Raw genomic sequence first — 15,712 nt, 5'->3', positions numbered from 1 at the left:
ATTAATTTCGCCTGATTTCCCTCTTTGCAGGCAGGCAAAGCCTCCTGGGATGGCCTGGAGAGAGATGGCTATCTCTGGTAGACAACATCTTCCACCAATGGGGATGTTTCCTGTGGGAGCTTTGCTGCATCCCAAAAAAAACCCTCCCAATTCCCCTGAAACGCTGCGTCCAAGCGAAACGCTGCAAACTTGTAATTTCTACTGAAAGCTACTTGTTTTGTTCTTGTTTATTTGTTTTTTTTTCCCCTTCCCTGCCTGCTAATTAACCAGTTTTCCCTGCATTCGTTTCTGCCCGTCGCGCTCCTCAGGAGTTGTTGTGATGGGAAGGACTGATGTGAACAAACATTTCCTTTCGTTAAACTTTATTCAGGCATTGCCCTAATGGGGTAGATGAGGCCGTGAGTCATCTGCAGAAAGGCTAAATGGAAAATTTGGGTTGTTTTAGAGAAAATACTTTATTTTAATGATACCATGTATTGTAATAACCCTAAACAACCACGTTGTGCCAAAGGAGGAGTTGAAATGTTTAATGTGTTAAGCTTTGGAGTCCTTATGTGGAGCTAGAAGGGAATAAAAAGGTGAGAATAAGCCCCAAAAGAGCTTGCTGCTGAGCATCCCAGAGCAGGGCTGGGCTACCCACCCCAGTCCTGCCCCTTTGCCTCGTGTCCCCTCCCTGGAGCTGCCTGTCCCCCTCGAGGGCTGCTTTATCACCTCCATCTCTGCGAGCGGGGCGGCAGCATGCTGGGTGGCGAAAGGTGGAGACGACAGGGTCCCCGGTTAAACCCCGTCATCGAGGGAAGGAGGAGTTAAATTCTCCTGCCTTTTAATCCTGTCGTGCTGGTTTACCTACAAAGCCAGGCAGCAAGCTTCCTTCGCATACAGCCGCTGTCCCCCGGCACATCATGTCTCAACGTCATGTCGTACAGATGTCCACCAGCCATGCCACCTACAGCGTCTGCGTGTTGGGTACCGAGGTCTTCCTCGATACACACCGGTAAGGCTTGGGATTGGTGTATCCCCATTATTTTCCATAGGGCTGATAGGTTTTTGGGGAGCCCTATGGTGGTTTTTCCCTTTGTTTGGAGGAGAAATGGGTGCTAGTGGGGAAATCAGAGATCATTTTGAGCCCACACCATGGGTTCATCCAAGGGTTTAGCGAGCTTGTTTGATGCATGGGGCACGCATCCAGCTGGGGCTGTTTTAGGGGATGATGTCCCACAGGGAGCTGTGCCCAAAGGAGGGACGTCAGTTCTGGGAAACACAAGATGTCAAAGCATAGCCCAGCCATGACGATTTGCAGGCAAAGCCTGTGCACACCCCGGCTAAGCGGGATCTATTTCTGGCTGTGAAAACATTAAGCAAGAGCAATACAAGATGAGCAACTTGGCTGGAGCTAAAATGGGGTAAAGAATAAAATGTGTGTCTCAGGCAGAAAAAATCCACCAGCAGGTTTGCACAGGTGATCTCGCAAAAAGAGATTTTTCCAGCATTAAATACAGGGGTTGCTTTATTAGCCAGATACGAGGCTGTATTTACCCTGCTGTTACGTTGTCATTATTTAATAAATCACATTTATAATGATAGAGGCTACATGACAAGCCAGTCGGGATCGCATCCGGAGCAATTATTGGGGTTGCACGTTGGAGCTGGGCCAGGATGTGCCGACATCCCCCTGGAGGGCTTCAGATTGAGCTAAAGAAGGATTATTTTTCCCCTCAGCTAGATGGGAATATATAAAACGTATAATTTGCTGCTTTTCTTTTTTCTGTATTTGGACTCAAAGCAAGCTCAGTCTCATTGAAACATGGGGTCCGAACCCCAGAATGGGCTGATCTGGCTCCTCAGTAGCAAAATCTGAGCTTTGGTCCAAAAAAACAGAGGGAAGATGTTCTTTGAAGTAAAAAAATGGGATAATTTTCTTCCTGGAAAGCACCAGCCAGAGGGAAGTCGGTGATGGATGCATCAAGCTTTGATTGTGGTTTGGTCTGTTTTGGGACAGAAAATGGAGCGCGGTGAGAATCCGGTGGCGATGCTGAGGTATGAGGACTGTAAAATCAGGGCAAATAGACCCAAATTTGAAAAGTCACGGTGTGCAATAGCGTGCGGGTGGATTTATGACGTTGCACAATGTTAAATACGAGGGGTGACAAGTGAGATGACGCTTTAATCTCCCCTTACAAGCTGCTGCAGGCACTGGAGATGCTATGCCAAGAGCAACACCGGGAATAAGTATCTTTTGTGATTTTTTTGTTGTTGTTGTTGCTGTTGTCTTGCTGTTAAAATTTACCACCCTGTCCCTTTTCACGTGTGGCCAGGGAGGCTGGCTTGCGACAGCAGACAGGTCGGAGCACTCGTGCTCCTGGGATGGAGGTGCCGGGGCTGTAATGAGCAGGTAGGCAGCACTTCAAAGCTGAGGGATGTCATGCAGGTGGGGTGCGGGTTTTCCACGCTCAGATTCAGGCTCTGCTCCAGTTTGGGCATCTCTCGGGTCAGGGTATGGTCCCACGATAACCATCTCCCCAGATGGCTGACATCAGAAATTGTCATAGCTCTTTGTCCGGGTTTTGTTGTGGAATGCTGAAATTTTGCTGTTGTGGAGGGAGGTTGGATGCCCAAACTTCAGCAATTTGTAATCTTGGCTTAACCACGGACGGACGTGCCGAAGCTCCAGTGGGAGCTCTACTTGCTCAACACTGCCACAGAGATAATACATATAAAATTTAGGTGACGCATTTCGTCACCCGAAGATGGCTTCTGAGTCCTTTCCACCCAGTTAAGACTGGATTGTAATTCCAGGTTCGAGTATTTGGCTCCACAGAGGAGAACAGGAGGGACAGCTTTGTCTATAACCCAACGCTGCTCTCTGTTTCAGATGTACCCCCAAAGGTGCCATGTCATTCGATGTCCATGCCACCTCCGCAGTTACGGTCCACATCATCCACAGCCCCATGACAAAACCCATGATTAACTCCAGATGGCCTCTGGATCCTGACATAGAGGTTGTAGTGACCATCGATGTCACCAGCAGGACCGTCAATGACAATAAGGTTAGTTGCTTCTTATGCACTGGGACTGGAAAAACTATAAGTCAAACTTTCTAGGAAAGAAGGGAGGATTACGGGTAGGTTTGAGCGTTTCTAAGTAGTGCTGACATTAGACTTATTTACGTGGAGAAAACTCCAGTTTAAGCAGAGTTGTGTAATTATCGTGTACGAAAAATGAAACTAAGAAGGAGAAGGAGATCGTATTTTGCACCCTAAAGATGAGATAGCAGTGGTTGCAAAAGCTCGTGTCAGGAACTCCGTGCCAGGCAGCAAAAATTCTCCAACCTTGGCTTTTTCTATGCCTGTTTTTGTGCTGAAGCAGGCAGAAATAGTTTGGCCGAACTATGATTAATGAAGAATGGCTTGAATGAACCCTCCAAGAATTTGTTGTATAGTGTTCGTTGGTCAACCCAACAAGTGGGAAGACCTACTCAGCATGATGGGACACGGGACATGGGTCACAATCTGACGATGTCTTTGCAGGTTAAGATTTCATACTATGGCCGGGAAGACAACGAGCTTTCGGTGGCTTGGTTGTACCTCACCTGCGTAGGTAGGTATTGCAGCAACGCTTGTTCAAACCCAGCCAACCCTCTGATGCCAAGATCTAGGTGGGTTCATGGGATGGGAGTTAAGTGGGGGGAGCGAGCTGCCCATCTGTGATGTGCAATGAAGGTTTGGGTGTTGACTGATGCTGACTAGCAAGAGGGAAATAATTAAAATGTTATTAAGCTGCCTTATATGGTGCAAAAAAGACACAGGCTGGGCCGTGTCCCCACCCAATGCACACGCCAAGCATCCTCCTCTGCTTGCCAAGACCATTGCGTTGGCAGAAGAGGATTCAAAGCAGACCATCTCGCCCAATTTGGGCCGCCATCCCCCTCCTCGACCTCCACTGCAGCTAAAGGAGAGGAAAAAGGCCCCAAAGTGGTGTTGTCTGACCTATTTTAGAAGTTTAGGATGAGATGAATCATTCCCTTGAATTGCCTATTTTCCTCTGCTGACTACAAAGGGAGTCTAGACAACCAGTCTGGATGCAGAGCCTTCCACTTGGATGGATTAATTACCCTAAATTTGGGATTTTCTAACGCATTCACATGACAGTCAGACCTGTGTCTTGAAGTCATGCATATGCCTCCCAAAATTGCATCTCAAGAGGCTGATGGTTTGTCACGTCCCATGACTGATGGGCTGAGCTGGGGCCACCGCTGTCCACAGGGCTTTCACCTTACAAATGCTCTTCGTTTGCTTAGATACAGGGCTTCATTTCCAGCTTCTCCACATCCTCCTCTCTGTGTTAAGGAGAAGGACAATTTCTGCTTCAGTGCCTGTGTTTTCCACATGCCATGTATCCCATTTGGAGTATTTACGTAGGGTTTAGATGAGATCACTGGTAAACCTCTGCTTTATTGCAGCAGTGGCAGAGTTTGGGCCAAGAAGAGCTATTTATTTAAAATAAATAAAAGTCCTTCTCAAATGTTGTATCAAGCCTAGTAATTATTTAGGTGTTCGCTCACCCAAGGTGAGAACCTTCACCATGTTTTGGCTTTATGAAAAATGCTACAGTCAATCTGAAATTGGTGAAAACCAAAAAATATGCCATGAAGTGGGTATGTCTCTGCTGGAGGAACCGAGATGGGAGAACATAGCTGGAGATGGAAGGGTGAAACCCATGTAAAAGCTATCAGATTGGCTTTTCTATCGGCATTTTGTTGGAGATGTTGGGTCTGGAGCAGCTTTGGGGTGTGAAGGTGGGGTTGGTGTTGGATGGCTCATGGCTAGTGCCAAGGATGAGCCCAAAATGCCACCAAGAGCTCATTCCCCTGCCAGTGGCTTCCTTTTCTTTTGTTATTTCAGATGTATCCCTGGACGTAGACTTGAGCCGTAATGGCAGAGTGAAGAGCAAAGGGAAGGACAAGGTAAGGAGAAGCTTTGCTGTAGGTGACATATGGAGGCTCAACGCAGGGTGTACCACTTCTCACTCTCTTCCCTGAAAATCTCCAGGAGGGACAGGGACTTGGGTGGTGTCTCTGGTGTCTGAATTTGGGCAAATAACCTGGCAAATTCTCAATCTATGAACTGAGGAGGAAAAGAGTTTATTCTGTGCCAAAATCTCCAACCTCTCCAGTCCAGCCCCAAGGATTACGTAGGAGAAACTACTGCTATATTTTTTTTTTTCTTCTTTCTTTTTTTTTTTTTTCCTTTTTGGAGTTGAAACATGCCACTAAATGAGTGAGCTGCAAGTTTAGCAAACAGCAAGAGATTTACCCCTTTGGCAACAAATCTGCATATGCCCAAGCAGTTCCACCTGGGTAATTAGCTGAAGCTCAATCAGCAGCACAAATTGTGCTCTAGTGGGAGGCGTCCCTGCCCGTAGCAGGGAGGTTGGAACTAGATGATCTCTAAGGTCCTTTCCAGCCCCAACCATTCTATAATTCTATGAGATTAAATGCATTTCTAGAAATGGCGTAGTGTTGTCCAGCTGAGGCCTGGCAGATACTCTGGTTGTCAGAAGATAAGATCTGTTTGAAATATTCTTTGCTGGCCCTGCTAGAAGCTGAGATTAGGCAATTTAGTGGCTTGAAAAGCATCGCTGCTGTCTCCAGCCTTGACTACTTGATGTGGGGTGTCCTCTGAGTGCAGCTGTGGGGTTTTCCCCTACCCAGGAGGAGGTTGGGATGGGGGAAATCTTGCTCCCATCCCCTTTGGGTTCTTCTCCAGGGCAAGTGGACGTGGGGACCAGATGGGCAAGGTGCTGTGCTGCTGGTCAACTGCGATCGGGACAGCCCGGGTGCAGCGGGGACGGACAGCGGTCAGGTGGACATACGGACCACTGCAGGTAACATGTCAAAGGGACCCAAGAGATCTCACCAGAGTGTTTCCCACTTGCAACACCTCCATCCCCTCTCTCTGTGTCCCCTCTCTCCATCTTTTCCCCACCGTAGACCTTCAGGACATGTCCGTCATGCTGCTGCGGATGCAAGGTCCCAGCACTATCTTTGCTGAGTACCAGGTGGTCCTGCACGTCCCTGAGTCGGATGCGGATAAAGTGCGGGTTTTCCACGCTATGGGTGAGTATTTATTCCTTTATTCCTTCCCAGATATCCATGCGTGACCCCGAAGTGGGTGAACCCTAATTTTTTTTTTTTCACTGTGGCTAAGGACTGGGCACCTCTGCTGGAAACATTTATCCCCAAAGTTCTTCTGCTATTCCAGAAGATGGGGTTATGTGGGTAAAATCAAGAGACAAAGGATTTAAAAAAAAAACACCTTTTCTCAGGGGAGTTGCTGAAATTTTGACATTTCCACAGGGCAGGTAAACCCCTGCGTGGCTTCTGGCACCTTTTCGGTGCGGGTGATGACCCAGCCGCCAAAGCAGCCCATCTCGTCAGGCAACACATTTTGCCTTTGAACACCCTGGCAGCTGGATCCCCAGTAGCTCCCCACTGAAAATCAGGTCGGGGAGCCCAAATATATCATTAGATACTTAACTCGAGCCACGCACCATGAAAGGGTTGGACCTGAGGGTATAGAGTCCTCTTTGTATGAAGAAGATCAAGTGTGTTCCCTAGAGAAGAAGAGGCACACCCGCTCCTCTGCAAACCACGCTGGCATCAGCCACCTCCTCACCGGTGCCTCCTTCCAGCCCGGTGGACAGGTTGGTCACCCCGTCTTGGGTTGGGTATTTCGGTGTTTTCTCCAGGGAGTGACTCACACCCCTACTATAAACCTGTGTTGGGGCCTGACAAGCTCTCCTACGTGCTGGACCGTGTTGGCAATGGAGAAAACACCTTCTACGTCGAAGGACTGGCTTTCCCCGATGTGGACTTCTCTGGGTTGGTTTCCTTCAGCGCCAGCTTGCTGGAGGTTCCCCATAAGGTACGTGGGGTTTGCCTCCTCCCCTGCAAAGTCCCCCAACGATGAGCTTTTTAACCACTGCTCCCTGGTGTTTCACCCTTCACAGAATGCGCCGGGCACCCCGATTTTCACAGATACGGTGGTTTTCCGTGTGGCGCCCTGGATAATGACACCCAACACCCAGCAGCCTCTGGAGGTTTTTGTCTGCAGGTAGGAGGGACATCACCCCATCCATCTCCTGCCTTGAGAGACTCTTCAAGGAGGAGCTTTTGACCCTTTCTTGCTGTGTAGCAGCTATAGGGTGAGCCAGGCTGTACGCATGCTATACTGGAGGCAATATTTGGGTGGAGAGCCCGTTGGCACTGCCGCACTCAATGCAACACCAAGGAGAAAGGCTGGAGGAGCCTCTCCAGGGTCTAACCTCATGCTGGGACTATTACCCAGTGCATTTAGGAATGAGGAATGGGCTGCATGGTTGGGGAGGACTTCTCATGATCCTCCCTTGCAGCGTTTGCTCCTTTCTCTCCCTCCAGCATCCAGCATGGCTTAGACTCCAACAAAATCTTTCTGGAAGGGCTGCAGGCCCTGCTGAAGAAAGCCAACTGCAAGCTGACCATCTGCTCGGAGGTGGAAGCTCGCAGTGACCGTTGGATCCAGGTCATCAATCGATGCTTGTAATATGCGGCTCTCTCTGTCCCTTACAGGCTCCTGGGGCACGTAGGGTGTCACTCCCATAGCTGGCACCCCTGGGGAGGGATCAGCTGCATTGCTCAGGGAAGGAGCTAGATGCCAAGGCGTGAACCAGGCAACCATGAACAAAACCACGGGGAAATGCTGCTGCTGCAACCAGCACATGATATTGTCCAGGAACCCAACAGGTCTCTCACTGCAGGAGAGACCCCGCGGGATGTGGCAAGAGGGGCCCCGTTATGTGAGGGACCTAATGGAGGCATTGCAAAAGGGCCCCCATTGCAAGAGGGACCTTACAAGACACTGCAAGAGGGTCACCACTGCAAGAGGGACCCTGTGGAGCATTGCAAGAGGGTCACCACTGCAAGAGGGACCCCTCTGTGCATCACCAGGACACGGCATATGCTGGCTGCACGTGCCATGTGCTCCCCGCACTGTGCCCCAGCCCTTCCGTCCCTGCCCCACTTCCCTGCCCATGCCAGGTGCCGTGGTACCGGGTGGAGTGTCACCCCCTGGGAGAGCAAAGCAACTGCCCTCCCTTGGAGTTAAGGGCGACAGCTGAGCTTTGCCAGGTTTGCCCTATTTCCTGCTCCACCCTCACCGCACGCCTTGCCAAGATGGCTATCACTCCGCTTAGGATCCTTCCTCCTCCTCTTCCTCTTCCTCCTCCTCTTCCTCTTCCCACAACAGGACGAGCTGGAGTTTGGCTACGTGGAAGCGCCACACAAAATCTTCCCTGTTGTTTTCGACTCCCCCAGGAACAGAGGCTTGAAGGATTTTGCTTTCAAAAAGATCCTGGTGTGTTGTTGCGTTGCCAACCTCCCTTCTCCCTCCCAAAATTCTGCACCCAAGGAGCCCCCATCACCACTCCCCTCTTCCCCAGGGCCCCGATTTTGGCTATGTGACCCGTGAGCAACCTGGGAAAGAAATCACCAGCCTTGACTCCTTCGGCAACCTGGATGTCAGCCCACCGGTGACGGTGCGAGGGAAGGAATATCCCCTGGGCCGGATCCTGATCGGCAGCCCCCTGCCTTGGTGAGATGCTGGAGGGCTCAAGCCCTCCCTCTGGAATGCAGGGAAGCACGGAAAATCCTTGTGTGAGAAAGGGTTGCACCCTTCAGAGCAGAAATTTGGGGCTAATTCCCATCAAATCCCATGTTTAATGTGCATTGTTTTTCCTTCATCCCTTACAAAATCCTGCCACTGCACCGATTTTTACCCCCTCCCAAACTAGCGGTGCTTTTGCTCTGATCCTACAGCTCTGTAAGCATCTGGACTTATTCCTCCCCCCCCTCCCCCACCTTAAAAGGAAAAGCAGGGGAATGCAGGAAAGGGTAAAATCCTGAATAACTGGAAATTGTTTTGCTCTGGGCAGGCAGTGCTAGGCAGCCCTGCGGGAACAACAGCGCCCTGGAAAATCCTCCACAAAGGGGTTATTTTCCTGAAAAAAAAAACCAAACCCCACAACGGGGATGAATCCGGATGGGGTTTGATCCAGGCTAACAAACGGGATGCTCCAACCCCAGCCCCGCTGCAAGCCAGGGGGTTTGCTTTGGTTCCAGCAGCGGGTAAATGGCATTTTCCCAGCCTCGCTGGGGCTGTAATTATCCCTTATTACAAGAAATTTAATTAATGTTTTCCCAGCCTGCTACTGTCTAAGAAAACTTCACCTCCGTGCAAAGCACTGCATGAAGAGTGATTTAAGATTCAAAGAAACGGGGGAAATTAAAATCAAAATTGCCTGAGCAGAAGGGAAGATGTAATACACAAATTCCTATAGATATATACAGCCTAGATATATATTAATGTGTAATATAGATATAGTAAAATGGCTATATAGATATGTAATGTGGATATATTGAGATATAGTAATATAGATATAAATAATATAGATCTATGTTGCTCAGAATATTTCCAGCCTCTTCCTGGCTTTTCCCATCCAAGCAGGATGTACAGATGCATCTTCTCCCCTTGGCCTGATTTTTGGGGGAAGGATGGAGGTAAATCTTGCGGAGGGGGTGCGATAGCCACCTGCTTTCTCCTCCTCCATCTGCTTCCCAGGTCCTCCGGCCGGCGGATGTCCAAGGCGGTCAGAGATTTTCTTTATGCCCAAAAAGTGCAGGCGCCGGTGGAGATTTACTCGGAGTGGCTGAATGTGGGCCACGTGGATGAATTCCTCACCTTCGTTCCTGCTTATGATAGGAAGGTACTGGTCCCCAGAGCTGTCCCTGCTCCTGCGTGGGGACATCTTCTACAAATGCAAAAAAAAAAAAAAAAAAAAAAAGCCCTTTTTGCAGTTGCTTGTCCTCCCCTGGGGGGTGCTGGGTGATGAATTTTCTTTTGGGATGGAAAATGGCAGGTCCCTGGGTGGCATCCCGTGCACCCTACAACACCTGGGGCTGGGTTTGGAGTCAGTGTGGTGTCTCTCGGTGGGATGATGGGATAAAATATCCCACCAACAGCAAAGCATGAACCCCTAGGCTCTCTCCTGCAGGGTTTCCGCCTCCTCTTGGCCAGCCCCAATGCCTGCTACAAGCTCTTCAAGGAGAAGCAGAGGCAGGGCCACGGTGAAGCCACACAGCTCATCGGTAAAGGAGCAGGCGAGGGTGTCCCTGCAGCATGGTGGGGACTGCCAGCATCCCTGATATCCCTTATTTCTCTCCTCCCATCCCCACGCAGGGCTGAAGAGCATTGAGAGGAGAAGCATCGACGAGATCCTGGTGGATGAGTCATTGAAGAACGACAACAAGCACGTGCAGGTGGGTCTTTGCAGCCACGGATTTGGGTAGATGCACTCTCCTCCTCGCTTGTGCATCGCTGCCCAGTGATTTCTGGGTGTGGAGAGCATTTCTGGAGATCCTGGGGAAGAGCAAGAAACTGGGATGTGTTGCATGGTGCAGTGTGGAACCAGCTGGGCAAGAAGAACAGTCATGAAGGAGTCTGGCACCCATGGGTGCTGGGTCATAGAATCAGGGGATGGTTTGGGTTGGAAAGGATCTTAAAGATCATTGAGTTCCAGCCCCTGCCATGGGCAGGGACACCTTCCACTAGCCCAGGTTGCTCAAAGCCTCGTCCAGCCTGGCCTTGGACCTGGCTGGTCACCCCAGTCCATTGTCCCACTGGGAGGTGACTGCAGAGGTGTCAAAACCAAAGGAAAAAAGTTTCTTGGGTTGGGGATGGGTTCAGGAGGTTGCTCAGAAGGATGGGATGAGATGGAACAGAGTGGGTAAGGATCTGGGCAGGATGCAACGGAGGAGGTGAGGGTCCAGGCAGGATGAAACCAGGCACACAGGGGTCCATATGTGGGATTTTTGGGTTTGGGATGGCCAGAGGTGGCAATTCCAGGTCTTCCTTCTCTGCAGCGCTGCATTGACTGGAACCGTGACCTCCTGAAGCAGGAGCTGGGCCTGAGCGAGCAGGACATCATCGACATCCCCCAGCTCTTCATCCTGAAGGGCTCCCGTGCAGATGCCCTCTTCCCAGACATGGTGAGACCCCCGGCACCTCCTCCCTTCTGACCCCTCCTGATGCAAACACACCTTTTGGGTGGAAAACACTGATTTTTGCTCCGGCTGCAGGTGAACATGCTGGTGCTGGGCAGACACCTGGGCATCCCCAAGCCTTTTGGACCGGTGGTGGGTGGGCAGTGCTGCCTGGAGGAGCGGGTACGGGCGCTGCTGGAGCCCCTGGGCCTCACCTGCACCTTCATCAATGACTTTTTCTCCTACCATGTCCTCTCTGGTGACATCCACTGCGGCACCAACGTCCGCCGTAAACCCTTCACCTTCAAATGGTGGCACATGGTGCCTTGAAGCACCCAGGGGTTGGCTTGGGTCCTGCAACTGGAGGATGAAGGTGGATTTGGAGCATCAGAAAATTCATCCAAAAAAAAGGGGTTTGGCCAATAAAGCTGCATTAACACCAAGGGCGCAGCTCTTCCCCATCTCCCATCCTTTCTTCCTCTGTCGTTCGGTTGAAAATATAATCTGAAACCTTTAAGTACATGGTTTGTTATGGGAATGGTGGTTTTATGGGAGTGGGAATGAGGCAATGAGGCTGCTTTGGGTGCTTGAGGTCCCATCCCACTGCTAAAGGGTCTTACAGTCCCCTACCTCAGGTTTGTAGCTAATAATCCCCCCAAAATTCCCTGCATCAGCCAAAAACCCACCTCCTGTTGGGGAAACCGGCCCCCTGCTCTGCCACGGCATGGAGGCAGAGCCCCGTCCTCATGCAAATCATTTTACCCCTTCCTCAATGAAAATATTTCCCTTTGCAGCCTCCCTGGCCCAGCCGCTCTTTCTCTCCCTCTTTTCATCGCAACCGAAGCGCAGCATTTCCCCGTACCGACCTGGCACCCCTGCCCGCGCTGCCCTCGCCCAGCAGGAAACGGCACCAGGAACCGAAACTGGTTCCCTGCCCCGAGCATCGCTTCGTTCTTTGCAAGGAGCTGTTATGGGGCTAAACCCACTTTTTTGGGACAATTTGCTTTTCTAGCAGTAGTTTTTGAGGTGTAAAAGTGTAGCTATGCCTCCAGTGCACGCTGCTGCGACACCATGGTACTGGAGAATTGGAGGGGAGGGGTGCTTGCAAAAAGGGTCGTGCACCCCTCTTTTTGCCCAAAAAGATGATTTCTAACCCCATTTTCCCTGTGCTTATGCCTCTGCTGAGTTACCCCGGCCCCAAAGAGCGATATGAAATTCCAGCAGCGCCTGACCCCGCGGGGAGTTGGTGGGGGGACAGCTGCATCGGCAAAGGGCTCTCCCACGCCGAGATGAGGATTTAATTACAACAAAGACGATTAAAGCCCTGGTGGGGTCTGCTGTCCCCACCGCAGGTGATGTACTGACCCCCCAGGCCCATGTAGCATCCCGGGATGGGGCAGGCACCCAGCTCAACCCGTCCTAAAGTAAGAACTAAAACCAATTTTTCCACCTGGGCAAACAGAACCCTTCGGGAAGAGAAATAAAACCCCTCTGAGCCCGGCGCTGGCACGTCTCCAGCTTGGCTCTGGTGTCGCGCTGAATATTTTACAGCGTGGGTTTAAGGGTGGCTGGTCCCATCAGCATTTCTTTGTGCTAAGAGGGGGAGAAAAAAAAAGAAAAAAACCCACCCTCGAGCTTCTTAAAAAGTGTCACCCTTGTGTGGGTGTCTCAGGGTGCTTTTCCTGCTGCTGCTGATTCATTGCTGGGAAGCACGGCCGGGCACCGTGCACACCCAGCCTGGAGGCTGCGAGCCCGGAGGTGGGATTAAACCGGCCTTTGGTTAATCCCCTCCCAGCAGCCAGGCTTTATAAATCCCCTTGTGCCACTATCAGAGCACCCAAGGGTGCCCCAGCGGCCCGCCAGCATGGCCCAGCAGCGCCGCGTCCAGCTCTCCACCCAGCATCCCACCAACACCGTCTGCGTGCTGGGCACCGAGCTCTCGCTGGATGTCTGCGGGTAAGTGGCCACAACATTGGGGGCAAAAAAAAAATTTAAATCTGCTTTTTTTTTTTTTTGCTTTTATCCATTTAATCAAGCTGATAAAAATAGCTCAGGGTGGGGGTGATGCTGCTGCTCGGGCTGGTTTTCCCAGGGAATACGGAGCCCCTGGAGGAGGGGGATGTTCCTGATTGTGGTGTCCAATCATATGGACACTGAGCTCTCCAAAGAGGATTTTTTGCAATTTTTCAGGTGCAAAAAGCCCCACCACGGGAGCTTTAAGGAATGCCCTGGGCTGAGGTTCACATCCTTCTGCAAAATGGCAATATTTCCCTGTTCGGGGGAATGCGGAGCGTGAAACCGCAGGGTGTCACCTCCCAGCACCGGGTGTTTCAGCTGCTAGTTCCAGCCCAAGTTCAAGTGCTTTTCAGCAGCAGGTTTTGTTTTTTGTTTTTTTAAAGCCCAGCTCCAGCAGCTTAGTTGGTTTTAATTTAACTCATCCAAAGCCACGCATCATCCCATCCATGCCGACAGCATCCCATCCTCTTCCACTGGCCCCAGGGTGGGTTTTTCCTGGTGACGGATCCGTGCTTCCCTCCTCGCGGGTCATGATTTGTGCTCCTTGGCCCATTGCCCGTGGTCTCTTGCACCGGGGCGGAGCGTTGCAAGCTGCAGCCTGCCTGCCTGTTGCAGCTTTGCTTTGCTCTTAAGGGGATGCAACCAGTCAGGGCTCCCCACTGGGTGAAATGCAAATATTTAGGCAGCCCCAGGCCAAAATATCCCCTCAGGGTTTTGCTGTGATGGAATTTTGCTGGAATTGTTGCAATTGCATTTTGCAGGATTTGCTGCAATTGCATTTTGCAGGATTTGTTGCTATTTCATTTTGCAGGATTTGCTGCAATTGCATTTTGCAGGGCTTGCTGCATTTTGCAGGCTTTGTTGCAACTGAATATTGCAAGATTTGGTGCATCTTGCAGGGTTTGTTGCTATTTCATATTGCAGGACTTGTTGCATTTTGCATCGTTTGATGCAATTGAATATTTCAATACTTTATGCATGTTTCAGGGTTAGTTGCAATGAATATTGTGGGATTTATTGTCATTGCCTTTTGCAGGTTTTGTTGCCTCTGGCAGGATTCGTTATAATCTCCTTTCGCAGGATATGTTACAATTGCCTCTCAGCAGATTTGTTGTAATTATGTTTTGCAGGATTTGCTGCATATCAAAGGTCTTATTGCAATTGCCTTTTGCAGGATTTGTTTCCTATTGCAGCATTGATTGCAACTGCACCTTACAGGACTTGTTGCAATTGCATTTTGCAGGACTAATTGCATTTTGTCCAACTTCTTGCAATTGCACGCTGCAGAATTTATTGCATCTTGCAAGATTTCTTGCCTGTGTCAGGATTTGCATCCCCTGCGGATGGCTGCACGCTATTATTCTACCAATACCCCCCCTCCTGGGGCTCTCACTTGCCTTTCCTCCCCCTGACCCCCAGATCTGCACCCAAAGATGCTGTCAACTTCCACGTGCAGGGGACGCCGGGCGTCAAGCTCTACGTGGTGCACAAGACGCAGAGCGTCAAGTTGCCCTCCAGCTTATCCCGCTGGCCCCTGGCTGCTGACACCGAGGTGCTGCTGACCATGGACACTCTCAGCAAGGACGTGGGTGATGAAAAGGTGGGTGCTGCCGCTCCAGCACGATCCGGCCCCCCTTCTTTGCAAGGTGCTGACCACCCTTCTCCTCCTCGTTGCAGGTCAGGATTTCATATTTCGGGGAGGCCGGCGGGATGCCCGTGGGCAGAGCCATGCTGTACCTCACCTGTGTGGGTAAGTGGTGAGGGGACACCCCCAAATTGTGACACCGGGGGGGGATGTTCCCCCCCTCACCCAGCATCCCTCTCCCTGCAGAGGTCTCACTGGACGCCGATGTCAACCGGAGCGGGGCAGTGAGCAGAACGCTGCTGGATAAGGTAAAGAAAAGGGGGGTGGGATCCCACTGGGACCACCGGGGGGGTGAGGGCGGGGGGCCCCCAGCCCCATCTCACCCCCCACTTTCTAGGCGACGTGGACATGGGGTCCCGAAGGGCACGGGGCCATCCTGCTGGTGAACTGTGACCGCGACGATCCCAAAGGCAAGATGATGGATAACCACGACACCGCCATCCGCTCCTATGCCGGTACTGGCACATCCCATACAAGAAACTTTAATTTTCCTATTTTTTTCCACAAAATTTTCCTTTCTGACACCCTTTCCCCCCCCAGACCTGAAGGACATGTCACAGATGGTGCTGCGCACCCGAGGACCTCGCACCATCTTTGCCGGCCACCGCCTCCTCCTCCACGTGGATTTCAGCGATGCTGATAAAGTCGGCGTTTTCTACAGTGGCAGTGAGTGCCCGATGGCAGGGTTTGGGGGGCATATACCCCAAATTATCAGGGTTCAAGCAAAATACTTGCAGCAGAGTAAGCGTCTCTTCTGCAAAATTCAACCCACGTCCCACGGAGGGGTTTTATCCGGTGCACTGAGTGATTTTGCTCGCCCTGTGCATGCTCCATGGGATCAAATCTGCCTTTTTTTGCAAGATTTTAGTTTTTTAACTAAAAACTTTCTGGTGCAGAAAAGGGGTTGGTTGTTTAAGGGGGGTCACACGGTGCTTGCACCCGCAGACAGCGTGGCGCTGGAGGAGGACGAGCATGTG

The 15,712-nt window shown here is 51.0% G+C and overlaps 2 protein-coding genes across 2 annotated transcripts in view; both read left to right on the top strand.

Annotated features, from left to right (window-relative positions):
- Window positions 1-902: 902 nt before the first annotated feature.
- Window positions 903-11,404, top strand: LOC104469578 (protein-arginine deiminase type-1-like). The gene is made up of 16 exons (XM_010084141.1): window positions 903-994; window positions 2,873-3,047; window positions 3,528-3,597; window positions 4,902-4,963; window positions 5,766-5,883; window positions 5,990-6,115; window positions 6,748-6,923; window positions 7,009-7,112; window positions 7,436-7,559; window positions 8,283-8,390; window positions 8,476-8,627; window positions 9,654-9,798; window positions 10,087-10,180; window positions 10,272-10,351; window positions 10,955-11,080; window positions 11,171-11,404. Exons 1-16 carry the CDS (start codon window positions 903-905, stop codon window positions 11,402-11,404), a joined length of 1,986 nt encoding a protein of 661 aa, XP_010082443.1.
- Window positions 11,405-12,938: 1,534 nt separating this feature from the next.
- Window positions 12,939-15,712, top strand: part of LOC104469579 (protein-arginine deiminase type-1-like) — a 5,407-nt gene continuing 2,633 nt past the window's right edge. The window contains 7 exon segments of the mRNA XM_010084142.1: window positions 12,939-13,030; window positions 14,510-14,690; window positions 14,768-14,840; window positions 14,922-14,983; window positions 15,073-15,190; window positions 15,276-15,401; window positions 15,681-15,712. Coding sequence (XP_010082444.1) covers window positions 12,939-13,030; window positions 14,510-14,690; window positions 14,768-14,840; window positions 14,922-14,983; window positions 15,073-15,190; window positions 15,276-15,401; window positions 15,681-15,712 — 684 coding nt within the window.

The sequence above is a fragment of the Pterocles gutturalis genome, unplaced genomic scaffold (genome assembly GCF_000699245.1).
Source record: "Pterocles gutturalis isolate BGI_N339 unplaced genomic scaffold, ASM69924v1 scaffold27855, whole genome shotgun sequence".
Lineage (NCBI taxonomy): Eukaryota > Metazoa > Chordata > Aves > Pterocliformes > Pteroclidae > Pterocles > Pterocles gutturalis.
This window is presented reverse-complemented; position numbering and strand designations above follow the sequence as displayed.

Coding starts and splice junctions, on each gene's coding strand:
- LOC104469578 (XM_010084141.1), top strand. CDS start 903: ATGTCTCAACGTCATGTCGTACAGATGTCCACCAGCCATGCCACCTAC. Junction 5,884..5,989: donor GGACATACGGACCACTGCAG/GTAACATGTCAA, acceptor TCCCCACCGTAG/ACCTTCAGGACATGTCCGTC. Junction 11,081..11,170: donor ATGCCCTCTTCCCAGACATG/GTGAGACCCCCG, acceptor CTCCGGCTGCAG/GTGAACATGCTGGTGCTGGG.